Source organism: Onychomys torridus, chromosome 23, assembly GCF_903995425.1.
Source record: "Onychomys torridus chromosome 23, mOncTor1.1, whole genome shotgun sequence".
Classification (NCBI taxonomy): domain Eukaryota; kingdom Metazoa; phylum Chordata; class Mammalia; order Rodentia; family Cricetidae; genus Onychomys; species Onychomys torridus.
In genome coordinates this window covers 26,353,129-26,379,921 of record NC_050465.1, presented here as the reverse complement: position 1 = coordinate 26,379,921, position 26,793 = coordinate 26,353,129, and the positions used below count along the sequence as shown (strand labels likewise).

At 40.8% G+C, this 26,793-nt stretch overlaps 1 protein-coding gene across 1 annotated transcript in view; it reads left to right on the top strand.

Annotated features, from left to right (window-relative positions):
* The window catches only part of Ndc80 (NDC80 kinetochore complex component), a 38,523-nt gene extending 17,268 nt beyond the window's left edge, over positions 1-21,255 (top strand). The window contains exons 10-17 of the mRNA XM_036173489.1: positions 1,184-1,328; positions 4,972-5,177; positions 7,283-7,435; positions 11,394-11,483; positions 17,322-17,414; positions 18,332-18,462; positions 19,273-19,375; positions 21,042-21,255. Of these exons, the coding sequence (XP_036029382.1) occupies positions 1,184-1,328; positions 4,972-5,177; positions 7,283-7,435; positions 11,394-11,483; positions 17,322-17,414; positions 18,332-18,462; positions 19,273-19,375; positions 21,042-21,185 (1,065 nt within the window). The 3' untranslated portion in view covers positions 21,186-21,255. The remainder of the gene's footprint in view (positions 1-1,183; positions 1,329-4,971; positions 5,178-7,282; positions 7,436-11,393; positions 11,484-17,321; positions 17,415-18,331; positions 18,463-19,272; positions 19,376-21,041) is intronic.
* The last annotated feature ends 5,538 nt before the right edge of the window (positions 21,256-26,793 follow it).

Here is a 26,793-nt window from a genome sequence, read left to right as displayed (position 1 = left end):
GCAGGTTTTTGTTTTTTTGTTTTTTTGTTTTTTTGTTTTTTTTATTTATTAAGTATACAGCCTATATGACTGCAGGCCAGAAGAGGCACCAGATCTCATTACAGATGGTTGTGAGCCACTATGTGGTTGCTGGGAATTGAACTCAGGACCTCTGGAAGAGCAGTCAGTGCTCTTAACCTCTGAGCCATCTCTCCAGCCCCCCGCAGGTATTTTGTTTTGTTTTGTTTTTCGAGACAGGGTTTCTCTGTGTAGCTTTGTGCCTTTCCTGGAACTTGCTTTGAAGACCAGGCTGGCCTCGAACTCACAGAGATCCGCCTGGCTCTACCTCCTGAGTGCTGGGATTAAAGGCATGCACCACCACTGTCCGGCCTGGCAGGTGTTTTTAAATGAGCTTCTTAAAGGTTAGATAAGACAGACTTTGAATGCAACCATGTGTGGTGTCTGGTGCCTTGTTTTCCCTTGTGGTCTATCAGTGGTAGACTAATGGTGCTCAGAATATGATGAAAGATTCCTGCCTGTTTACATAAGACCCAAACTACCCTTTGAACAAGGTCCTTGGAGTGTATACTTGCAAGGAGCACTGTTCTCAAGAGGCCCTGAGTTTAGTTAGTGAAAACAGAATGGAGACAAACTCGCTTATAGAGTATAGGGTAGCCTACATGTTTGTATAAAAGCAAGATGATAATATGGGTATTTATTTTAATATGTATGGGTATTTTGCCTGCTTGCATGTCTGTGTACCACATGCTCACAGTGCCCATGAAGAACAGAAGAGGATGTTGAATCCCCTGAACTCAGATACAGATGGTTGTTAGCCACCATGTAGGTACTGAGAATTGAATCCAAGTCCTGTGAAAGAGCAGCCAGTGCTCGTAACCCTGAGCCATCTCTCCAGCCCTGATATCAGAATCTTAAACTTTATCTTGTGTTTTATTAATGGAGCACCCAGATTGTTCTGCAAAGTAATCAGATGTTAAATATTTGTGTTTTTACATTCTCCTTGGTTTTTCCCTATCCCAAACTCTTTGAAGTCTCTCCTTAAATTATTAAGTTATAATAGTAATTCCAAAGTTATTTTTTTAGTTCTTTTGACTTCCTCTAAGATAAGTATAAATAATATTGCTTTCTTTAAAATACAAAATGCTTCTTGGTGAAAATAATTTAATATGTTTTTTTCTTCAAGAATCGTCTGATGTCATTGAAGAAGCTGAGAACTTCCTTGCAAGCAGATGTTCAAAAGTATAAGGCATACTTGAGCAATTTGGAGTCACATTCATCCATTCTAGACCAGAAATTAAGTGATCTTGATGAAGAGATTGGTAGAGTGGGTAAGCAGAGCTAATGGACAAAGAGGTCGTGAAGATTGGCCTCTAGGCCTTTGTGGACTTGTCTGATACCCCAACAGCTATGTCATCTTTTCCTGCTGTGATAACTTTCTGAATTTGTTCTGTCAGCTGGGCATAGTTGAGAGCACTTGGGAGGCAGAGGCAAGTGGATCTCTGTGAGTTCAAGGCCAGCCTGGTCTACAGAGTGAATTCCAGGACAACCAGGGCTGTATAGTGAGACCTCGTCTCAAAGAATCCAAAATAATAATAATAATAATAATAATAATTTGTTCTATCGGGCTGGAGAGATAGCTCAGTGGTTAAGAGCACTAGCTGTTCTTCCAGAGGTCCTGAGTTCAATTCCCAGCAACCACATGGTGGCTCACGACCATCTGTAATGAGATCTGGTGCCCTCTTCTGGCATGCAGGGACACATGCAGACAGAATACTGTATACATAATAAATAAATAAATATTTAAATAATAATAATTTGTTCTCTCATGGCTACAAATGTAATCTAAGATTCAATAAATTTGTGCTTGCCAAGGGACTCAGGAAGAGTCTGTTCTTCCAGCTTGTATGGCTGACAACATCCTGGGTTTATGTCCACATCACTTTAGTCTCTACTTCCATTTCTCCATTGCCTTTACTCTGTGTCCTCTTCTTTTTTCCTCTTTGTTAAGACTATGTTTGTATCCGACACTGTCTTTGAATTGATAATCCTCCTGCTTCGGCCTTCAGAGGGCTTTAATACATAGCCCAAGCCTTCCTCAAACTCAAAATCTTACCTCCTCAGCTTCCCCAAAACTGGCATTATAAATTGCCACCACACCCTTCTATCCTCCTCTTTCTTTTCTTTTCTTTTTTTTAAGTTTTTTTCTTTTTAATGTGTATGTTAAATTTATTTGTGTGTGTATTTTGCCTTTGTGTATGTAAGTGCACCACATGTGTGCCTGGTACCCTCAGGTCAGAAGAGGGTGTCAGATCTGCTGGAACTGGAGTTGTAGATGGTTGTAAACCACCCATGGAGGAGCTGGGAACTGAACATAGGTCCTCTGCAAGAACAACAAGTGCTGCAAACCTGAGCATCTCTCTGGTCCCTAGGTCTCTTCTTTCTGTCTGTCTGCTTGAACTCTCCCTTTGCCTCTATCTTACAGTGACACCTATGGTGATATTTAAGGCACACCTGCATAATCCAGGGTTATCTCACATCAGCACTCTCAGTCATGTCTGCAAAGACTATTTTCCAGATGAGGCAATATTTACATGTTTGAGAGATGTATAGCCCTTTCTCAACCCACTGTAACTTCCAACATTCTCAGTACGTGACGTTTTTGGTTTGGGACAGGTTCTTACTGAACAACCCAGGTTGGCCTCAACTCTTGGCAGTCCTTAGCCTCTCAAGTACTAGGATTGTAGGTGTGCACTCCTGTACCTGCCTGGCCTAAACACATGGCTTTTTGAAGCCCACAGACAAGCTATTCTGAGAACAGAAGTCCTCTGAGTATGAACCTGTATATGTTTCTATATATAATACATTATATGTGAACTTATAAATATATATATAATATAAACTACATAAATTTTTATGTATGATACATTATAATATACTCTATATAAATATATTCTGTTTTACATTATAAACTAGATTCCTTTTTTGTAATTTTTGTATTTTTATTTAGCGTGTATGCTGTATGTATGAGAACATACCACAGTACATGTGTGGAGAGAAAAGGACAACTCCTGTAGAGTCTGTTCTCTCTTTGCTACTTTACATAGTTCTGGGTACCAAACTCGGTTTGTCAGGTTTGCACAGCAAGGCTCTACCTGCTGAGCTGTCTCACCGGCCCTAATCACCAGCTCCTGATCTCTGCCTCCCTCAATTGCCTGTAACTGTCTTATTCTGTCAGTCCCTTGTAAGCAAGTCAGCAGCTGAAATTGATTCAAGATAAAATGGAAAGCAGAGCTAAGGAAGCTTGTGTGTGTCCTATGTCTTTCTAACATTGTATTCAGGAACACATACCAACCTTAGTTAAGCTTTGGAAAATACTACCATACATATCGCTTGCTAACTTCTGTGGCACCAGAAGCAGAGCAGAAGTTGCCTGAAATCACAGAGCCGTTAAACTATACTTTAAATCTATGGACAACTGCAGTTTTCCTAGAACTGCTCAGTTTCTTCCTTTAGGATTTCCTAGTTTGTGTCTGTTCTGTGTAGATTGTGTAGATGATCTTTAGAGTTTTAGATTTAATTCTTAGTCTGTTAGTTTTGATCATCTACAAAACCAAAGCTTGTAATTTTCACATAGTATATGCTAAAATCAGGATTTTACAAAATACTCCAGTTGTGCATATTGGGTCTGCTCTAAATGAACTCTTTACTATTTTCTCAGCCCTGATCAATGTCCTTTTCTATTCTGTATCGTAGACTATTCTCTTACTCCCAGTGTAACTGAACAATACTAATATTACCTTTTCATTAGTACGTAATAAAAAGAATTAGTACATTGTTCTTTTCGTGAGTGTGTTTGTGTATTCTGTGGTATGTGTACATCTATGTGTGAGTTTATGCACATGTGCAGTATGTCTGTGCATGTATGTGGAAGCCGCAGGTCAACATCAAGATCTTCCTTGATCACTCTGCACCTTACTTTGAGACATGGCCTCTCTCTGAACTTGGTGCTCATCTCATCAGCTAGACTGGCTGTCACTGACCTCTAGAGATCTGCTTCTGTCTACCTTGTACCCATATCATGAAGGTCACAGATGCATGTCCCATGACCAACTTTTATGTAGGTGCTGGATCTAATCTTAGGTCCTTATTCTTGTACTATAGGCACTTTACCAACCACATCATTTTAGTACCTCCTTATTCTTATGAGAATATTATGTCCAAAAATCACAAACTGTGTAGATGAGAGAGTAATACTTCATCTGTCATTTGGTTTAATTCTCTGAGTATTTTAACTTCCTTGATTACTTAAAGCCATTTGTGGCTACAAATGAATAGGACATATTTATTTAAATTCCTTAGATCTGTCATGCTTTTGTGCAGATACATAATACGTGCATAAAGTTACTTACACTAGCTCAGAGGTAGAGCTTACCAACTATTATGCTGTAAAAACCACATTTCTGAGTAATTCAAAGGATTTATACAAGAGTATTAGAAGCATTTAAAATGAACATTAACAAAGTCAAACTATGCCAGTTTACAAGTTTTAAATGGAACTTTGAATGGGGCCACATTTTTGTCATATAGTTCTTTCTGAAACTGCAGTAAGCCAGTGTGGAAGATGTTAACATAAAACTTTAGTTGTTGGCTTATATCATTAATGAAGTAGGATCAGCTATCCAAAAGAAAGTATGTGCTGGCAGTGGTGGTGCACTTGGGAGGCAGAGGCAGGCGGATCTCTGTGAGTTTGAGGCCAGACTGGGCTACCAAGTAAGTTCCAGGAAAGGCGCAAAGCTACACAGGGAAACCCTGTCTCAAAAAACCAAAAAAAAAAAGAAAAGAAAAGAAAAGAAAAAGAAAGAAAGTGTATAAAGTAGACATTTAAACATCAGGAGTCTTAAATGATTCCATCAGTTTCTTTGTAGAAATTTTTTTAAAATAAGTTGACAAATGTTGTTTCTTCCAATGCAGAACTAGAATGTGAAACGGTAAGACAGGAGACCACTCGGCTACAGAATATTGTTAACAACCAGAAGTATTCAGGTGCAGACATTGAGAGAATAAATCATGAAAAAAATGAATTGCAGCAGACCATTAATAAATTAACCAAAGACCTAGAAGCTGAACAACAACAGATGTGGAATGAAGAGTTAAAATACGCCAGAGGCAAAGAGGCGGTAAGTCATGCCATTTTCTGAGTGACCGACCACTCATCACTTAGTAAAGGTCTGTGTAACCAAGAGGAGTTCAGTAGGTAGAGTGATACATTTTTCTAACACTGACATTTAGCACAACTAAAACACTCATATCCTTATGCCAATTCATTAACACCCCCCAATGTTTATCAGTCAAATTTAAGATAAACTTGGTTTTCTGATCATGAACTAAGAAATGGGGGTGTGGGGGAATGTATGTGATTCTAATATAGAGTGAGCAAGCAGTTCAGTGTAAGTCATCTACATTTTCTTATCTTCATATCCCTTGTAGGTAAGCTCCATCCCGTGTATAAAGGAAATATTTATACACATTTATAAGAACTAGCAGTTAAGAGTACCTCAGTGATGGAGCACAAGGTTAGCATACTCAGGGTATCAAGTTCAATACATAATACCAAAGAAAAGGACACAGCACCCAGTGTCTGAACCTAGAATTTGGTCAGGCTTGATTTAGCTTTAGCGCATAATGTGCTATTATCGGCATGCATAGTCTGCATCGTCTAACCTTTTTTTTTTTTTTTGGCTTTTTGAGACAGGGTTTCTCTGTTGTTTTGATCCAGCCTGTCCTGGATCTCACTCTGTAGACCAGGCTGGCCTGGAACTCACAGAGATCTGTCTGGGATTAAAGGCATGTGCCACCACCACCCGGCATTCATCTAACCTTTCATAGCCTCCACTTGCTTCTTTAGAAAATGGAATGTAATGAGACTACATCAGTGAATCTGAAGTGAGTTACTTCAGGGTACCTTACCTCTCAAAGGCTGTGTAAGAAAGGGAAGGTTATAAATCTCTGGACTACATAAACATTAGGTCTATGAAACTAAAAAGAATTCACATGCATTTGGATGAACAAGCTGGAAGAAGAAAATAATCTAGGAGGTAGGTGAGCAGTGGCCTAGGGAGGGGCCCAACTCCAGTCCTGTGAACAGAGAGCTGGCTGAGAGCAGTGTCAAAGGATCTCACTAGGATAGCAAACCTCACTCTAAGCAGCTCATCTGTAACCTCTTTTCTGTACTAAATGTTTGCCCTGTGGGTCAGTCTGGTAGTGTAGTCTTCCAGCACTCTTGTAGAGTGCAACAGCTGCAGCGCCATCTAGATCCCCAGAGTGTTCACTGTGGGGATTGACTATGGAAGGAAGAAACTGGAGACACAGGTAGACTAAAAAGAGGCGCAGGAAGCAGTGGGACAGACACTGCTGGGTCCTAGAGAGTCCCTCACTGCACTGCGGTAGAGTAACAAAGGAGGGGATCTGCCAGGCTGTGTTCTAGGGCAGGGGGAGGAGACACATCTGGGTCTAGATAGCTGACGTGTAGCTAGTAAAAGTGAACAGATGGGCCACATTGTAATGTAAAAGTAAGAGTTTGGGAAAACTAGGGACTCCATCAGAGGGAAAGAATAACTTTCTGGTAACATTCAGATGTAGCCTTGAAGGACAGGGAGAAATATGAACCACTAAAAATTTTTTTCAGTATAATTAAGTTAACACTTTGAAATGTAAATTGCCTATTTCTTTTATTTGGGATAATTAAAATGTTTCAGTTTATATATTGTCAAATATAAGTTTGGGGTTTTGGTTTTTGTTTGTTTGTTTTTATTTTTGTTTTGTTTTGTTTTCTCTGTTTTTCGAGACAGGGTTTCTCTGTGTAGCTTTGCGCCTTTCCTGGAACTTACTTTGTACCCCAGGCTGGCCTCGAACTCACAGAGATCCGCCTGCCTCTGCCTCCCGAGTGCTGGGATTAAAGGCGTGCGCCACCACCACCCAGCTCTAAGTTTTGGTTTTATTTCATATCTATATCTAGGTTTGAGAGAGTAAATTTTAGTTGATAACGAAACATGGACTTCCTCTAAATTATATGGAGTAAATTGTATACTGCTCACCAACCAGTTACACCCTTAGAATTATTGTACAAACTTTCATTTGTATACTTTTACATTGCTATCCTTTAATCATCAAACTACCAAACACTGGCATAACAACTGTGTCGAATTGCAAAAATGACCATTGAAAACCATACAGTGTAGGATCGTTTCATTTTTAACATTTCCTTTTGTGTTCTCTTTTCCAGATTGAAGCACAGTTAGCAGAGTACCACAAGTTGGCTAGAAAACTAAAGCTTATTCCCAAAGGTGCTGAGAATTCCAAAGGTTATGACTTCGAAATTAAGTTTAATCCTGAAGCTGGTGCCAAGTGCCTTGTCAAATACAGGGCTCAAGTGTATGTAAGTGTTCAAACTTGAGTTTATCCTTGACCTCAGACTAAGAAGGAAAGCACTGGATTCTCTCTCTCTTTCTTCTCAGTGGTAGAAATCTTAGTTCACACCTAACTTTTGAACTTCAAAAGCCTTTTCCTCTCTGCCTACTTTACCTCATCCAACTACCCACAACAAAAGTTGATCCCAAGTAACATATATGAGGACTATGTGAACAGTCTGGGGTAAGCTGTGTTCTCTATTCCCCTTCAGCCCCTCTGGGAAGAGCAACATCAGCAAATGTCAAGCACACACATTACTGGTGGTCCTTACAAGGTTAATAACCAGATCAGTTCTTCTAGCCAGAAGACTGAAGAGGGATGGCAGTGCAATCTTGAAAGATGAAGTATCTGTAGGGAAAGTTCCCATGCAACCACACACATGAAGGCATAAAGTATAATGAATTATTTTTCTAGGCAGGAAAAAAAGAAATGTCACTAATAACATCAACCACACACACAAAAAAAAAACCCATACCTAATTTTGAAATGATCAAAGAGATTTGAGAAGAAAAACGTTTTTATTGCCATATTAAAATTTTTAGATTATTCAGAAGTGTTATAAATTTATTGTTAGTACTAAAATGCCACCTTTGAAATACTTAGCTTTTGGATTCAAAAATGTTGAGTCCAAATTTTGTTATGCGTTTTTCCCTTGAGAATTACTCAGCTAGTCTATGGCCAAACCACCCTGAACCTGCCTGATCTCATCTAATTGAAAGTTTTGCAGGGTCAGGTCTGGTTAGTACTTGGATGGGAGAATTAATTCACCTACTATGTGTCACTGTATACAGACTGTGTTCCAAACCAGCTGCATGCTGGAAATAAAATACCCACAGAGAACCTTGTTTTCTCAGAGATAGCAGCTTATTGATGGACAGACATTGCTTAAATCAAGCTACCTCCATTCACACATACACACCCGCTTGTTCAATGAGACAGATCTTACTGTGAATCCTGGTCTACAGCTCACCATGTAGCCTGGCTGGGCCTCAACTCATGACAGTGCTACTGTTTCAGTCTTCTGGGTGCTGGGACTACAGGTGTGTGCCACAATACTCAGCTTCTACATTTACTTCCTGGAACTGACTATTGACATCAGACTGGCCTCAGTCTCTTCAAGGGGCTGGGATTAGAGGGGTACAACACTACACTCAGTTTAGATTTACACTCAATTAAGAAAAGAAAGTGCACACAGTAAATCATTGCTTACTGGTTTTGCAAGCCATTAGTTGTCAAACTAGGTACATTGATTTCTGTCAGTAACCAGGGTACCAGGCTGAGTTTGTGAATCACTGCTTTGAATGGTTTCATATTACTGCAGCAAGAAAATAATTACCTGTATTAAATAATCTTGTCAGTTGGGGATTTAGCTTAGTGGTAGAGCGCTCGCCTAGCAAGCACAAGGCCCTGGGTTCTATCCTCAGCTCCACAAAAAATAATAATAATAATAATCTTGTAAGAGATTATTCAGGTACAAAGAATATGTTCAAAAAGGGAGAAAATTTACTTTCATCTCTAGAAATATTTTTTTAAGATTTTATTTATTTATTTATTATATAGTATTCTGTCTGCATTCTAGAAGATGGCATCAGATCTCATTACAGATGGTTGTGAGCCACCATGTGGTTGCTGGGACTTGAACTCAGGACCTCAGGAAGAGCAGCCAGTGCTCTTAACCTCTGAGCCATCTCTCCAGCCCTCTAGAAATATTTTTATACAATAATAGAACAATGAAAGTAGAAACAGGATGCTGGAGAGAGAGCTCAGTGGTTAAGAATGTGCATTGCCTTTACAGAGATCCCAAATTTGAAGTCCAGTACCTACAACAATTAATTTACACCTAATTGTTACTCCAACTCCAGGGGGAATCCTGTGCCTCTGGCCTTTACAGGCATCTGCATTCAACATGCACGTGTATCCACAAAATTAATGTAAATCAAAAAAGAGAAAGTAGAAATAGTTAGGAATGCTGGAGAGCATCTTTCATCCCAGCTACTTGGAAGAGAGTTGTAAAACAGCGTTGACTCTTTCAAAAAACAGGCCTGGAGTAGTTTGTTGTTGCTGTTGCTGTTGTTGTTGTTGTTGTTGTTGTTGTTGTTGTTGTTTTGTACTATTTGGGGTTTGGCAAAGGTTTTCATTTGTTTTCCCTTTATTAGACTGTGGAAAGACGTATGGGATAGTACATGCAATGACACACATGTGGAGGTCAGTTCTCTCCCATCCTTGAGTGGTTTCTGGGGATCAAACTCAGTTCTCTAGGCTTGGACAGCAAGCTCTTTACCCTCTGAGCCATCTTGCATGTCCTGTTTTGGTAATTCCTGGGGTTACAGGCTTGTGCAACCACATCCATCACCAGGAGTTGGGTTTATATTCAGTGGTTTGTTGTAGAAGGTCTTGGGTTTGATGGACAGTACCCAAAAGGAACTGGTCAAAATTAGAAGTCAATAACTTTAAAAGTTGAGAGCCAGGTGTGATGGCACAAGGTTTTAATCTCAGCACTTATGAGGCAGGGGCAGGTGGATCATTGTGAGTTTGAGTCCAGCCTGATCTACATAGTGAGTTCCAGGACAGCCAGGGTTACATTGTGAAACCCTGTCTCCTAAAAGCAAAACCAAAAAAAAAAAAAAAAGACTTACTTGATGCATAATGGCCTATGGCATTTTCTTTTTTGGAGTAACAAAATATTTTTAAAGTACAAATGACATTTACATTGTAAGTATACTACATCCACTGAATTGTGTGTGTGTGTGTGTGTATGTATATACATTTTTTTTTTTTTTTTTTGGAGCTGAGGATTGAATCCAGGGCCTGGAGCTTGCTAGGCAAGTACTCTACCACTGAGCTAAATCCCCAACCCATATTTTTTTTAAATATTCACTAATTGTATAGAACGTTTAGTTTCAAGTTAAATTTATTTTAACATAACTTTCTATTTAATCATTTTAAAGTAGGTATTACCTCAATTTTCTCAAGATAACGAGAAACAATGCAATATAGTTCTGAAATAAAATCAGTAGGTTAGAAGGCAAATAGAAATGCAACCAGAATTATGAGACTGTCTTAAGTAAGGTATTAAGAGAAATGGGGGGGGGGGGGGAGATGGAGAGATGGCTTATGGGTAAGAGTGTGTACTGCTCTTGGAGGGGACCCAGATTCCATTCCCAGCACCTACATCAGTCACCTCTGTAGTTGGAATTTTTCCTGTGTCCCAGCCAGCTAGCTGGCAGTTAGGACAAATCTCTCCCAGTTGTGTGCCCCAGGTAAACTCACAGAGGCTTATATTAATTATAACTGCTGGGCCATTAGCTCAGGCTTATTACTGACTAGCTCTTACACTGGAATTAGCCATAATTCTTACCTATGTTTAGCCATGTGGCTTGGAACCTTTTTTCAGTTCTGCCTTGTCATCTTGTCTCCTCTGTGTATGGCTGACAACTCCTGACTCAGCCCTTCCTCTTCCCAGAATTCTCCTCATCTGCTCGCCCTGCCTAGACTTCCTGCCTGGCTACTGGAACCAATCAGAGCAACACATATTCACAGCATACAGAATGACATCCCATACCCAGCACACCTCACAACCTCCTGTACCTCCAGCTCCAGAGATACCCAACACTCTGGCCTTAGGAAGTACCTGCACTCACATGTACATACATACAGACACACAGAAATGGATTGGCAGGCATTGTGACGTATACCTATAATCCTAGCACCTGGGAGGCTGAAAGTTGAAACCAGCTTTTTTTCTCCTTCCTAAACCTGTCTTAAAAAAATTAAAGATGTTTTCTCATCAATGGTATATTATATTTTAAATGTCATAGCTTTATTTTATTCCTACGAAACTGACTTACATCATAATATATTCATGCCTCATAGGAGAAGTTTTTATAATTAGATATCTTGACTCCCATATATCATGTATTTTCTAGGTACCTCTCAAAGAACTCTTAAATGAAAATGAAGAAGAAGTTAACAAAGCTCTAAATAAAAAGATTGGTCTCGAGGATTCTTCAGAACAGGTAAGTGTGGCACACAGTAACTAAAGCCACATGCTGAGGGTGACTTGTGGTTTCTGAGCCACAATGCCTTAAATTTTGTTTTTTGAGACAGGGTTTCTCTGTGCAGTCCTGACTGTCCTGGAACTCACTCTGTAGACCAGGCTTGTCTTAAACTCAGATAAGATTCACCTATGCCTCCCATAAATTTTAATAAAATGAAAAAGGAAAGTTGGCACTAACCTTAACAGGTACATATAAAGGAACTAAGTTCTTTAACTTTTTGAAGCTTCATTTATCACTATGATAAAGTGGAATAAAACTCAATTTTCTTCCCATTTTTGTATACCTACTTCTTAACATACCATTGTCCTTTTTTATATTCAAGTGGGGATTTGAGGTGGGTTTCTTAAAAGTAAGTATGTGGCCGGGTGGTGGTGGCGCAAGCCTTTAATCCCAGCACTCGGGAGGGGCTTAGAAGCTGATCAGCTGGGGCCAGTTAAGAGGTTTCCTTCTACTAAGTGGCTCATTCTAGACCGTGAAGTCTTAGAATGAGGGAAATGCCTGTGGAGGTTTTTAAAGTAGTTTTCAGCTGGATGTGGTGGTGCAAACCTGTTATCCCGCACTCGGGCTCAGCAGGAGGACGGACTCCTGAGGCATGAAACACCACTGCGATTGTATTCCATAACTTCTGAAGTCAAGACTGGTGATAAAGAAACGCTTCTCAAGTTCACTCAAACTGTGGTTCCATGAATGCAAACGGGATGAAGCCCCTGACTAACCCAGCTCTTCAGGAACTGTTCTGACCAAGACTTAATATATCTATCTGAAACTTGTGGTTTTGTTTGTTTGTTTGGCTGTTCTGTTTTGTGGGGTTTTGGTTTTTGGAGACAGAGTTTCATTGTGGTACCCCTGGCTGTTCTAGAACTCACTCTGTAGACCAGGCTGGCTTTGAACTCACAGAGATCCACCTGCCTCTGCTGGGATTAAAGTATTAAGGTGCTAAGATTAGAGGCATAAGCCATCACCGCCCAGCTTTGTTCTTTTTGTTTGTTTGTTTCTTGTTTTTTGAGACAAGGTTTCTCTGTGTAGCTTTCCACCTTTCCTGGAACTCACTCTGTAGCCCAGGCTGTGAACTCACAGAGATCCACCTAGCTCTACCTCCCAAGTGCTGGGATTAAAGGCGTGCGCCACCACCACCTGGCTGTTCTTTTATTTTTTTTAATCTATAAGTAAAACTTGGCATTTCATGAATAGCTATTCAAGTGATCCACAGAAAGATGTTTTCAGTGTTAACAAATTCTGTGGAATCTGACTTTGTGAGCAGCAGACATGGCCCTCTAGTAAAGAACTTCTTAACGTGTGCCTGAAGCCCTGGATTTAATCTCAAGTACCACCAAAAAAAAAAAAAGTTACTTTTTATTAGGGAGATCTTTTCCTCAGGAGCATTGCCTTATGCCTGCAATCCCAGCACTTTGTTTCCAGAAGCTGGGAGGATTGCAAATTCCAGGTCAGGCTGGGTCACATAGCAAGACCCTATCTTAAAAATACAAAAGCCAAGAAATTTTAAAATGCAAAATAGACTGTATTTAAAAATAGTGAAAGTTAGTTCAAATTATGAAGAAATATAAACGAAAAACAATCAACTTAAGAAAAGTTGATGAGGGGCTGGAGAAATGGCCCAGTGGTTAAGAGCACTGCCTGCTCTCCCAGAGATCCTGAGTTCAATTCCCAGCAACCACATGGTGGCTCACAACCATCCGCAATGAGATCTGGTGCCCTCTTTTGGCCTGAAGGGACACATGCAGGCAGAATACTGTACACATAATTAATAAATAAATCTTAAAGGAAGGAAAGAAAAGAAAAGAAAGGAGTTCATGAAGCCAGGTGATGAAGTAGTTGATGAAGGTGGTGGTGGTGGTTCACACCTTTAATCCCAGCACTCAGGATGCAGAATCAGGAGGATCTCTCTATAAGTTCCAGCCTGAACTACATAGAGAAACCATGTCTAGAAAAACCAAAAAGAAAAGAGTTGATGAGGTAAACCTGAGTACAGTAGTGCATACCTATAATCCCAGCTTTGGAAAGCAGGAGAATCCAGTGTTCTAGGCTACATGAGCCCATGACTCAAAACAAACAAACAAACAAAACAAAATACCATATATGTATGTGGGGCTGGAGAGTTCATTCAGTGGCTAAGAATACTGGTTGCTCTTGCAGAGGACCTGAATTCAATTCCCAGCACTAACATAGTAACTCACAACCATCTGTAACTCCAGTTCTTCTGACTTCTCGGGGCACATGACACACATACCTATGTGCAAGCAAAACATTTATATCCATAAAATAATTATACGTACATAATAATTGGAGAGATAGCTTTGCAGTTAAGAGCACTTGTTCTTCCAAAGGGCCTGTGTTCATTCCCACCACCCACATGGTAGATCACAACCATCAGTAACTCCAGTCCCAGTGGATCTGACACCCTCTTCTGGCCTCCTTGAGCACTGTGTGCACATGATGTACACAAGCTTACCAAACACCCATATACATAAATAATTTAAAACATAATAATTGATGATCTAGACATGGTGGTGCATACTAGTAATCCCAGCACTCTGGAAGCTGAGGCAGGAAAATCTTAAGTTCAAAGTTAGCCCAAGCTGCATAGCAAGTTTAAGGTTAGCCTGGTATGTATAGCAAAACCTGTCTCAAGAAATTAGAAAATGGATAATAAGATGGATTACAGCATAAACAATAAAAATCTCAAAATTGGCTCAAAATGAAAAGTCAAAATAACCAGAATAAAATAGAAAAATAATTAGCTCTCAAAAAATAACTCCATTAACAAATTATTTTATACATGAGTACTTTCAAATATTAAAGGTCAGATGATTTTAGGACATGAAAATTGCCATAGGCAATTACCAAAAGGCTACTATAGGCCCATACAACAACTTACAGGCATCACAATAAAGAAAATCAAACCAGTCTCTGACAGACATAAAATGCAAAGCCCAATAAGAATTGCATGGAAACATATTTGGCAAAAATGTTTGTCTTATTAAGACAGGGTCTTGCTCAGTATGGGCAAGTCTCTTAACTACAGTCTCCAGGCCTTCCTTAGCCTTCTAAGTGCTGGAATTAGATGCATGCACAGCAGCAACTGGCTCAGCAGATGCTTCTGTGTGACCATGTGCCTGGAATGTAATAGTTGTCTCCAGGACGAAGATAGCACAGCACCTGCTCTGTGGACTCCGTTCCACATGGGAAGATGGCTGCAAGAACAAATATTTCCATTAGGAGAATAAAGTTAGCTATGAAGTAGTAGATTTCATAATGACTTTTTATGCATACTTTCTTCTCCCGCACTCTGCCCTCTGCCCTCCCCTTCCCATGTCCCACTCTTGCTCTTCCCTTGCCCACAACAGCCTTCTTTCTGCTTTCCCAGCACAGTATTCCATTCCCTTCTTTCAATGCCCCATACCTGAACCTCTTAAGATCTCTTCTTCCGTCTTGCAGTTCTCTCTAGTTTCATAAACCATCCACAAGTATACACAATCCTACTCACACATTAAGACTTACATCAAGATTCCACATGTGAGAGGAAACATACAGTATTTATCTTTCTGAATACAACTTATTTCAGTTAACATAATGATTTGCAGTTTGACCCATTTTCCCGCAAATGACTTGATTTTTTTTTTACTTTTAAATATGTATATATGCATGTGGATGCAGGAGCCCACAGAGGTCAGAGATGTCAGACACTCCTGGAACTAGTGTTATAGATGAGTGTGAACCACTGGTGTTACAGGTAGTTTTGAACCACCTGGTGTGAGTGTTGGGGATCAAATGCTGGACCTTTGGAAGAACAAGAAACGCTCTTAACCACTGAGGCATCTCTCCAGCAGTGTGATTTTTGGTATTTTGGTTTTGGTTGGGGGGGGGGGGGTTGTTTTTGGTTGGTTGGTTGTTTATTTGTTTTTTGTTGTTGTTGTGGCTTCTTGTTGTTGTTGTTGTTGTTGTTTTTCAAGACAGGATTTCTCTGTATAATAGCCCTGGCTGTCCTGGAACTCACTCTTTAGATCAGGCTGTCCTCAAACTCACAGAGATCCACCTGCCTCTGCCTCTCAAATGCTGGGATTAAAGGTGTACACCACCACCACCTAGCCAATTTTTTTTAGCGCAGATGAATAAAGTTATATAGTGTACATATAGAACATTTTGTCTTTCATTTTGTGGATGGACATCTAGGATGGTTCCATTTCTAAGCTATTGTGAACAGTGCATCAATAAACAAGAGTATTCAAGTGTATCTGGTGGAACCTAGAATCTTCAGGGTGTGCACTCAGAAGTGAGATAGCCAGACCATATGGTAGTTTGGGTTGTAGTTTTCAAAGACTTGTCCATTTTTATTTTTATGTATGTGAGTATTTGTCCTGCATGTATATATGTACATGAATGCTGCCTGTGGAGGCCAGAAGATGTGAGATTTCCTCAACCTGGAGTTACAGACGGTTATGAGCCACCAAGCGGGTACTGGGAACCAAACCCAGGTCCTCTGTAAGAGCAGCCAGTGCTCTTAACTTCTCAGCCATCTTTCCTACCCCTTTCTCATTCTAACAAACCGTCATACTCATTTCCACAGCAGCTGTAGTTGGTATTTTCACTGGCAGTGCATGAGGAGTTGTCTTTCCCCAGATCCCTGCCAACGTTTGCTGTCATTTGTTTTCTGAGCAAGGAAGGTGGGATCACAAATCATTGGTAGTTTGCCTTTCCCTGAAGGCTAAGGATGTTGAACCCTTCATCAAATATCATTGGCCAATTATGTTTCTTCCTTTAGGACTGTCTGTCTGTTCACGTCATTGCCTCCTATTGATTAGACTTGGTGTTTAGTTCTTGCTGTTCTTTCATAGAGCCTATCTGATACATAGTGGGCAATGATTTCTGTAGGCTGTCTCTCCAGTTGTGAGGTTGTTTCCATTGTTATGCAGGTTTTAATTTCCTAGAATCCCATTGGTCAGTCCTGGGGGTTGTTTCCTGTGCTCCTACAGTCCTCCACATAGGGCATAGTTGATATGTCTTCCCTAGCAGGTTCAACATTTCCTGTCTTAACATGAAGGCTTTGATCTATTTTCAGTGTTTCAAGTAGGGTGAGGCTCAGGACTTGGTTTTATTTCTCTACAGGTACATACCCAGTTTTCTCAGCACCATCTGTCAGAGAGGCTCTTTTTCCTATTGTGTGTTTTTGACATCTGTGTTTTTTAAAAAAAGATTAAGTAGCTGCTGGGGCTAGAAAGATGGTTCAGTGATTAAGAGCACTTGCTGCTCTTGCAAAGGACTCAGATTCAGTTGCCAACACTCATAGCAGCTCTCAACCACTTGTAGCTCCAGTTCTAGGATATCTGATGTCCTCTTCTGGACTCCATAGGCACCAGGTATGCACATGGTATAAATACATACATAATACATGCATACATACATACAGGCAAAACACTTATACACATAAAGTAGAATCTTGAAAAAAAAATGGTACTTTTTTAAAAGAAAAACAAGCTCTGGAGAGTTGGTTCATCAGTTAAGAGTACTTGTTGCTCTTAAAAAGAGCCCAGGTTTGATTCTCAATATCCACATGGCAGCTTACAACCATCTGTTAACTCTGGTCTCAAAGGATCTGACTCCCTTTTCTTACTTCATTGGGCACCAGGCATACATGTGGTGCACAGACATACATGTTAGCAAAATGCTTATATACACAATAAATAAACATTATGCATAAAAGAAGATACAAAAGTCTCATAATGTTAAAGAAATTTTGATGTTCAGTTATGATTTCTCAACCAAAGTTTTGTCCCCAAGCTGAGCACCATGAAGACAGAAAGCAGAAAAATCGTGAGGATGCTGAAGGAAGAGGTTCAAAAGCTGGACGATCTGTACCAACAAAAAGTTAAGGTAAGAACTTGACCGGTGTGTTCATTTGACTCACAGCTGAAATCTTAGCTAGATGTGGTGGCACACAAAAGCTGAGAGACAGCCTTAAAACTCAGCCAGAAAAGCCAGGGGTGATATCGTCATCCCTGTGATCTCAACATTTGGAAGACCCTGGTGGGAGGATTGGCACAGGTTCGAGACCTACCTGGAATACATAGCAAGACCATGTCTCAATAAGTAATAAAGCCATAATCTCTTGTATATTTTTATTGAGTTAGTGTTACGTACTCCCAAGAATGAACCCCAATAAAGTATTTTATATAAGTAATTGTCTATTAAGAATCATTGCAAACTGGTTGTCCAAACTAAATCCCAGACTATTCATAAGAGCTCCAGAAGGTGGGTAAGGTCTAAGAGCACTGACTGATATTCCAAAGGAACAGAGTTCAATTCCCAGGTCATCTGGAGCCCGATCACACCAAAATAAAAAAATAAATAAAAGGAGCCGGGCAGTGTTGGCACATGCCTTTAATCCCAGCATTTGGGAGGCAGAAGCCGGAGGATCTCTGTGAGTTCGAGGCCAGCCTGCTCTACAAAGCAAGTTCCAGGAAAGGCGCAAAGCTACACAGAGAAATCCTGTCTCGAAAAACCAAAAAAAAACCAAAAAACAAAAAAACAAAAAAAAATTTAATCAAAGTGCTGGGTTTCCTATAAATTAGACTTAAATGTTGAATAGACTGTTACCTAGAAGCCTCCTGCAAAGGGCACATTTGTGTTTTTCATATGGATCCCCCAATGGAGCAGTTAAAGAAGGCAGTCAACATCTTGGGAATATAAATGATGCAACATGATGTTTTTTAAATGCTTTGCACACTTTATTTAAATACACCATGAGCAAATGTAATATGAGTATCAAGAAAAATTACTTTCTCCTGTAGGAAGCTGAGGAAGAAGATGAGAAGTGTGCCAGTGAGCTTGAATCCCTGGAGAAACATAAGCACCTGCTGGAGAGTGCTGTGAACGAGGGCCTCAGTGAAGCCATGGATGAGTTAGATGCTGTCCAGCGGGAGTAAGTTCACCTCACCAAGATCTGATTCTTTTTTTCTTTTGTTTTGTTTTGTTTTGTTTTGTTTTTCAAGACAGGGTTTCCCTGGAGCTTTGGAGCCTGTCCTGGATCTCATTCTGTAGACCAGGCTGGCCTCAAACTCACAGGGATCTGCCTGTGTCTACCTCCCAAGTGCTAGGATTAAAGGCATGCACCACCACCTCCTGGCCCAACTAGATTATTAAATGGCTCTTAATGCTTGGAAACGAATCTATTGTTTTTGGTTGGTTGATTGGTTGGTTTGGTTTGGAATTTTGTTGTTTGCTTTTTTTGAGACAAGGTCTTTATGCAATACACAGCCCTGGATGTTCTGGAACTCACTATATTCAGGCTTCCTGTCTTTGCTGGGAAGGCATGCTCCACCACACCCGGCTGGACACATATTAAATAGTTAAATACATAAATAATTCAATCAAAATGGAACTCTTCAATTTAAGAAGACCTATAGAGCCGGGCATTGTAACCTAACACTTGGGCTGAGAGGTGGAAGGTTCATCTGAGATGGAATGGAAGGTAATAGCACCAGGGTAGCTGACTGCACATGCAGTGAACTAAAGCAGCTGGTGGAGATCGGAGGTGTGTGCTAAATACATATGGTATTTAGATGGATTCTACCAGGCATGGTTTTCTATAGTCACCAACCATTTCTCAGGGGAAACAGTAACATAAGTAAGTGCAAAATTTGCGTTTTTCTCAGGTTACTGCACTATGCTGATTTATTCATTTATTTTTTAGACATTAAACGAGTTGTCTTTTTTATTTTTAATTCCGTAGATACCAACTAGTTGTACAAACCGTAACTGAAGAAAGGAGAAAAGTGGGAAATAACTTACAGCGTCTTTTAGAGATGGTTGCTACACATGTAGGGTCTTTGGAAGTAAGTATGAAGGTCTTCACTGAATTCTAAGAGCTGCTTTGTTTCTATAGGAATTAAATGACAATTTTTATTTTTATGGAAACTAGTGATTCATTAAAAGAATCTTGTCTACTGGTGTGGCAAGGTTACAGGAGACCACTGTATACTTTATAAAGTAGTGTTTTGTTGATGTGCATACACACACACATACACCACCCTTAAAGCAGGGTTGTGCAGAAATAGGTCGGACTCGGGATTCATGCCTGTAACCCAGCATTTAGGAAGCTGAAGCAATAGAATCACTATTAGTTCACACCTGCCTGTCTCCAAGAGTCCAAAAGGAAGCTGGGCAGTGGTGGTGCACTCCTTTAATCATGCACTCAGGAGGAGAGAGGTGCATGCCTTCAGTCCCAGCACTCAGGAGGCAGAGGCAGGTAGATCTCTGTGGAAAAAAGATGACTAGAGTCTAGCAACGTATGAATAGAACTATAGCTCTATGCATCAACAGGAGTGAGCTGTCAAATACCGAGCAAGCACTGGACATGATGGTGGTACATGTCTGTAATCCTAACACTCCAGAAGCAAGAGGACTGGAGACTGAGGCAGCACAATCACCATGGTTTCCAGGCCCTCCCAAACTACAGTGATGACTTTTCTTCTTTTGGTTTTTCGAGACGGTTTCCCTGTGTAGCTTTGACGCCTGTCCTGGATCTCACTCTGTAGACCAGGCTGGCCTGGAACTCACAGAAATCCGCCTGGCTCTGCCTCCAGTGCTGGGATTAAAGGCGTGCGCCACCACTGCCCGGCTAGTGATAACTTATCTTAAAACAACAAAAAACAAACAAAAAAATGCAAGGAAAAAAAGTTCATATATTACATGTAATAAGTATGAAATTTAAAACCAAGTCCCAATACAGTATTAGTCAAATGTTGTGTAATGATGGTGTTACATTTGGAGATATGTCACAAGGCAGCTGGGCTGGTTGTAATCCTTATAATGTCCTTATACAAAAACCTCCAGGTTTTGTTAGAGATTGTATTCTCATGAGACTTCTTTTTATGTGCTGTCTATTCACCAAAACATCTGTAAAAATGACTGCATATCGTAAACACACATAGCTCTGAGAGTATTAGAGATATTTAAAAGCATATTAGTTAGGCAAATGGTTATCTCTGGGGGAAAGAAGGTAAAATATCATTCAGAAAATAGAATGTGCTGGTCGGTGGTGGCACACGCCTTTAATCCCAGCACTCAGGAGACAGGGGCAGGTGGATCTGTGAGTTTGAGGCCAGCCTGGTCTACAGAGTGAGTTCCAGCACAGCCAGGTCTACACAGAGAAACCCTGTCTAGAAAAAAGAAAAAGGGGGAGAAAAGGAAGGAAGGAAGGAAGGAAGGAAGGAAGGAAGGAAGGAAGGAAGGAAGGAAGGAAGGAAGGAAGGAAGGAAGGGGAAGAAAACAGAATGCTGTAAATGTAAGACTGGTTCTTTGTGACGGCCTTCCTTGGCAGCCCAGACTGGTGTTCAGCTGTGGTCCTCCTACCTCACTCTTTCAAGTGTTGAGTTTACAGTCATATACTACTATATCTAGCTGGTTCTTTTCCTAATTTATAAGTGTCATTCTTGTGTGTGAATGTCTTGAAACAAAATTAACGTTTGTACATTAAGAATTGTGAATTGTTTCCACTAGAAACATCTTGAAGAACAGATTGCCAAAGCTGACAGAGAGTATGAAGAATGCATGTCTGAAGATCTCTTGGAAAATATCAAAGAGATTGCAGAGAAGTTTAAGAGTAACGCTGCTCTATTTAAGGCTCCTGATGAAGGAAGATAAATTAATGGTGGCTATCTTTTATCCTTCATAAGCTTAACATTAGCTTAAAATATATCCCATAATTATGATAACTTGGTAGATTAACTTTTTAGGTGTAACAGACCAGTTAATAAAGTATATTAGTAAACTGTAGGTTTTGCCTCTCATTTCTGTGACTCCGTCTGATGGGAAAGTACGTGAACCAAATAAGACACCCCATTCCCTGACTCTCTGCAAGTGCTTTCCCACTGTGACAGCAGTTAAGCAATGTAAAGAAGAGACCACTTGGCCTGCAGAGCAAGATAGATTGACTCTCAGGTCCTTGTCATGTGACTTGGCGGGGGCGGGGTAAGGTGGGGGGAGGGGGCACAGCATCAATTCAGCTGGATGGAAAAGGTAACAACAAGCCAAATAAAAGATTCCATTCAAATCCAGATGGTGAATCGGTGAGTTCATCAGGGTTACTTACAGAATGGCAAATGACTCAAAGCAGCTACACCACCAGGAAATCTGACAGCATGCAGGCAGTTATACCATGAAGAGTCCCCCCCCCCCCCCCCCCCACGGCATGGGCACATCACAAACAGCTACACCACTGAAGAGCTCTATTGGCAACTTACGGAAGGCTACACTACCACAAAGTTCCCACACTCCAGTCAATTACACACCTTTGATAGAACCTCAGGGCAGGGACTCCCGAGCCCCATAAGCCCCTCCATCCAGGAGGGATTGTCTCAGCCTGAGCTGTTTTCATTAAGACAATGGGAGCCCTTTCCAGCCTGGGAGAAACACAAACTCCTTTACTTTAAATTTTTCAGATCATTGTTTAAATACTTCCTAATAAAAGTTCTTGAGCCGGGGGTCTGGAGAGATGGCTCAGCGGTTAAGAGCACTGGCTGCTCTTCCAGAGGACCCAGATTCAATTCCCTGCACTCACATGGCAGCTCACAACTAACTACAGTTGAGGGGATCTGACAATTTCACACCAATGCACATAAAATAATTTAAAAAAAGAAAAAGAAAAAATTATTGAGCTGGGCATGTAGCCCAGGAGGAGAGCTTGCCTAGCATGTGCAAAGCCATGGGTTCAATCCCCAACATCCAAGAATAAATGAGTAAAAGACAGTATCTTCAGACAGAGCTAAGTGGACACAATCTGGAAGTAGTTTTAACACTGACAGGAAAACATGTACCAGGGAAGAGTCCTAGTCAGGCAGACCGGGTATATAGGGCACCAAGTTGGCCAGAGTCAGAGACAAGTCACGTGCAAGGACTACGCACCCACACTGAGGGCTCACTGAGCAGCAGAGCAGCACCGACCTGAGACCAACTGGGCACTCGGTAGCAAGCTGACTCCATGAAATGTCTTCCATCCCAGTGAAGCCAGGACTTTATTCAACAGGCTATCCATCTGTGAGAAAGAGAAACAGTGAAAACAGTCTGTAAAGACGTGAGATGTTGAATCATTCTATTTACAGTTACTTAATATGTGAACTATTGCTATACATAAAATATGGTGGTTAATATTGAAAAAGTGAGTTGTTACTAAAGTAGAACCAAGAGGATAATCCATAGTTTTTAAATTCAATTTTTATGCCATTGCCAAGCTGATTTTTTTTTTCCCCGAGACAGGGTTTCTCTATGTAGCTTTGCGCCTTTCCTAGAACTCACTCTGTAGCCCAGGCTGGCCTCGAACTCACAGAGATCCACCTGGCTCTGCCTCTCAAGTGCTGGGATTAAAGGTGTGCGCCACCACCGCCCAGCTTGTTTTTGTTTGTTTGTTTCTTTCTTTAGCTGAGGATCGAACCCAAGGCCTTGTGCTTGCTAGGCAAGCGCTCTCCCACCGAGTTAAATCCCCAACCTGCCAAGCTGTTTTTATTCCTATAGCTCTATAGTAGAGCTTGAGATCAAGGATGGTGATGCCTCCAGAGGTTGCTTTAATGTACAGGATTCTTTTGGCTATCCTGGGTCTTTTGTTTTTCCATATGAAGTTGATTATTGTTCTTTCCAAGTCTGTGAATAATTGTGTTGGGATTTTGATGTGAGTTGCACTGAGTCTGTAGATTGCTTTTGGTAAAATTGCCATTTTTACTGTGGTACTCCTGCATGTCCATGAGCATGGGAGATCTTTCCATTTTCTGACATCTTCTTCAATTTCTTTTTTCAGGGACTTAAAGTTATTGTCATACAGGTCCTTCACTTGCTTAGTTAGTGTTACCCCAAGGTGTTTTATATTATTTGTGGCTATTGTAAAGGGTGATGTTTCTCTGACTTCTTTCTCACCCCTTTTATCATTTGTGTATAGGAGGGCTACTGACTTTTTTGAGTTGATCTTGTATTCTGCCACTTTACTAAAGGAGTGTATCAGCTGTAGAAGTTCCTGGTAAAAATTTTCGGGGTCACTTATGTATGCTATCATATCATCTGCAAATAGTGAAAGCTTGACTTCTTCCTTTCCAATTTGTATCCCCTTGATCTCCTTTTGTTGTCTTATTGCTCTAGCTAGAACTTCAAGTACTATATTGAATAAATATGGGGAGAGTGGGCAGCCTTGTCTTGTTCCTGATTTTAGTGGAATCCCTTTGAGTTTCTCTCTGTTTAGTTTGATGGTGGCTGTTGGCTTGCTTTAAATTGCCTTTATTATGTTTAGGAATGTTCCTTGTATTCCTGATCTCTCCAAGACCTTTATCATGAAGAGGTGTTGGATTTTGTCAAAGGCTTTTTCAGCATCTAATGAGAGAAGATCATGTGGTTTTTTTTTCCTTTTAGTTTGTTTATATGATGTATTACATTGACAGATTTTTGTATGTTGAACCATCCTTTCATCCCTGGGATGAAGCCTACTTGGTCATTGTAGATAATTTTTTTGATGTGTTCTTTGATTTGAGTTGCCAATATTTTATTGAGTATTTTTGCATCAGTGTTCATGAGGGAGATTGATCTGTAGTTCCTTTTCTTTGTTGCATTTTTGTATGGTTTGGGCATCAGGGTAACTGTAGCCTCATAAAAAGAGTTTGGTAATGTTCCTTCTGTTTCTATTGTGTAGAACAATTTCAGGAGTATTGGTATTAACTCTTCTTCGAATTTCTGGTAGCATTCTGTGCTTAAACGATCTGGTCCTGGGGTTTTTTTGGTTGGGGAACCTTTAATGACTGTTTCTATTTCCTTAGGGGTTATTGGTCTATTTAAATAGTTTATCTGGCCAGGCAGTGGTGGTGCACGCCTGTAATCCCAGCACTGGAGAGGCAGAGGCAGGTGGATCCCTGTGAGTTCGAGGCCAGCCTGGTCTACAGAGCTAGTCCAGGACAGGCTCCAAAGCTGCAGAGAAACCCTGTCTCGAAAAACCAAAAAAAAAAAAAAAGTGGGGGGGGAACAGAAAGGGGGAGGGGGAGGAATTGGGGGGTGTCAATCAAGTAAGAGAAAGAAAATGAAGAGTCAGGGGACTCCAATTCTATGGGAGAGTCACTGAGAATTAAGAAAACATCTAATGAACAATAAAGCTTTGAAGCCAAGCCCATCTGTAGTCCAAACTTGGGAAGGATAGGATGTCCTGAGCTTAAATTCAGGGGTTTTCTTATTCTGGGGAACAACAAGAGCAACACAGTAACACTTCACATCAAAAAAATAATACAGTCTCTTACCTAAAAAATAAATAAAATTAAAAATAATAATAATAATAATAAATGTCGGTAGTGTTGTAGAATATTTTAACTGTGTAAAAGTGTGTTACATTTTTTCTGCTGCTTCTGTTAACAATGCAAAGATGTACATTTGTTGGATTAAATAAAATTAACCTGGGGTCAGGAGGCTGAGTCAGCCACTGGCTGGCAGGAAGTGGTAGGGAGGAACTAAGTATAGCTGGGGTTCTTAAGTGGGGACTGAGCAGAAGGACGCTTTCCCCCCCCCCCCCCCCCCCCCGAAGACACGATCAAGGAAAGAAGGTTAGCTACTTGTTCTTCAGTCTTTCTGGGAGAGCAGGATTTCACCTCAACCTTTGGATCCTGAGTTGTGTAGAAGGACAGAGATCTAGATAAAGTTCCTTTAGGGGCTGTGACAGAGCTGGTGCCTGAGGGAACAGAATCCCCGCCTGGCTGGGGCCAGTGCAGCTGCTGGTAGCTGAGGAGCTGCAACTGCTGATTACAGGACAGCAGTTGCTTAAGGGGGCAGCCACTGTATTTAATGAAAAACAACAGGGTGGTGGTAACCCATGCCTTTAATCCCAGCACTCAGGAGTCAGAGGCAAGGGAAAGCTCTGTGAATTCAAGGCCAGCCAGGCCTACAGAGTGAGTTCCAGGATAGCCAGGGCTATATAATGAACCCTCTATCAAACAAACAAACAAACAAACATGATGATGGATGGATGGATGGATGGATGGATGGATGGATGGATGGACAGACAGACAGATAGATGCATATCAGGAGGCTTCATACTCAGCTGTAACTCCAGCTCCAGTGGATTCGATCCCCCTTCTGGCCTCTATGGACACCCGCATGCATTTATGCATACACACACAAACTGGGACAGACACACACACACAAATTAACTAAACATAAATAAACTTCAGTAGCCATAGGAAACCATACCAAACCATACCTGTCACTGAACTTGTGAATAACCGATGGAGGGATATTTCAATCAGATCAAGTGAAGAGGACCTTATCATAAGGTTTGCTGTGGGTTGACCCACTAAGGAATTACCAGTCTTTTTTTTTTTTTTAACAAATGCAGTACAGTGTTTATTATGTTTGGTTAGAATCATGTTTCCATGTCCAGAGGAAAACATCACTTATCTCCGTTATCACAGTCTCCCCAGTCCTGATTAGAGTACAGGGTGCTGGTTGGAGAAGTGATTTTGCTGGCTAAAGAGCTACCGAAAAGCCTAGTAGGGATGGAGCTCCTAGAAGGACTCTCCATGAAACCAACGTGTAGGACGGAGGAGCTCTGATCTGTGTAGAGCCTGAAGATGCTCAGAGCTGTTAAATATCTAGGGTTATTTTTCCCTCCCACCCCTACTAGATGTTTCCCATACATCACAGTTCTCCCCTGGGAGAAAGTTTAGAGGCTTGGGAGACAAAGGGGAGAGAACACAATTATACCATTAAATGCCCTCTACAGGGCTGGAGAGATGGCTCAGAGGTTAAGAGCACTGCCTGCTCTTCCACAGGACCTGAGTTCAATTCCTAGCAACCACATGGTGGCTCACAACCATCTATAATGAGAATCTGGTGCCTTCTGGAGGGCAAGCACACATGCAGAAAGAATACTGTATACATATAAATAATTTTTTTTTTTTTTTAGCTGAGGATTTAATGAACCCAGGGCCTTGCGCTTGCTAGGCAAGTGCTCTACCACTGAGCTAAATCCCCAACCCCATAAATAAATATTTTAAAATGCCCTCTATTGGGGCTGGGGATTTAACTCAGTGGTAGAGTGCTTGCCTAGCAAGCACAAGGCCCTGGGTTCGATCCTCAGCTCCAAAAAAAAAAAAAAAAAGGCCCTCTATTGTCTCTTCCTTGTGGTTTTGGAGAGTGAATCTTAAGGAATGTGGCTTTGAGTCGGAAGTAGTATTTAGGTTTTAGACTTGCAAAGCTGAAACAATATACTAATTAATGTCAACATGGTTGGGAA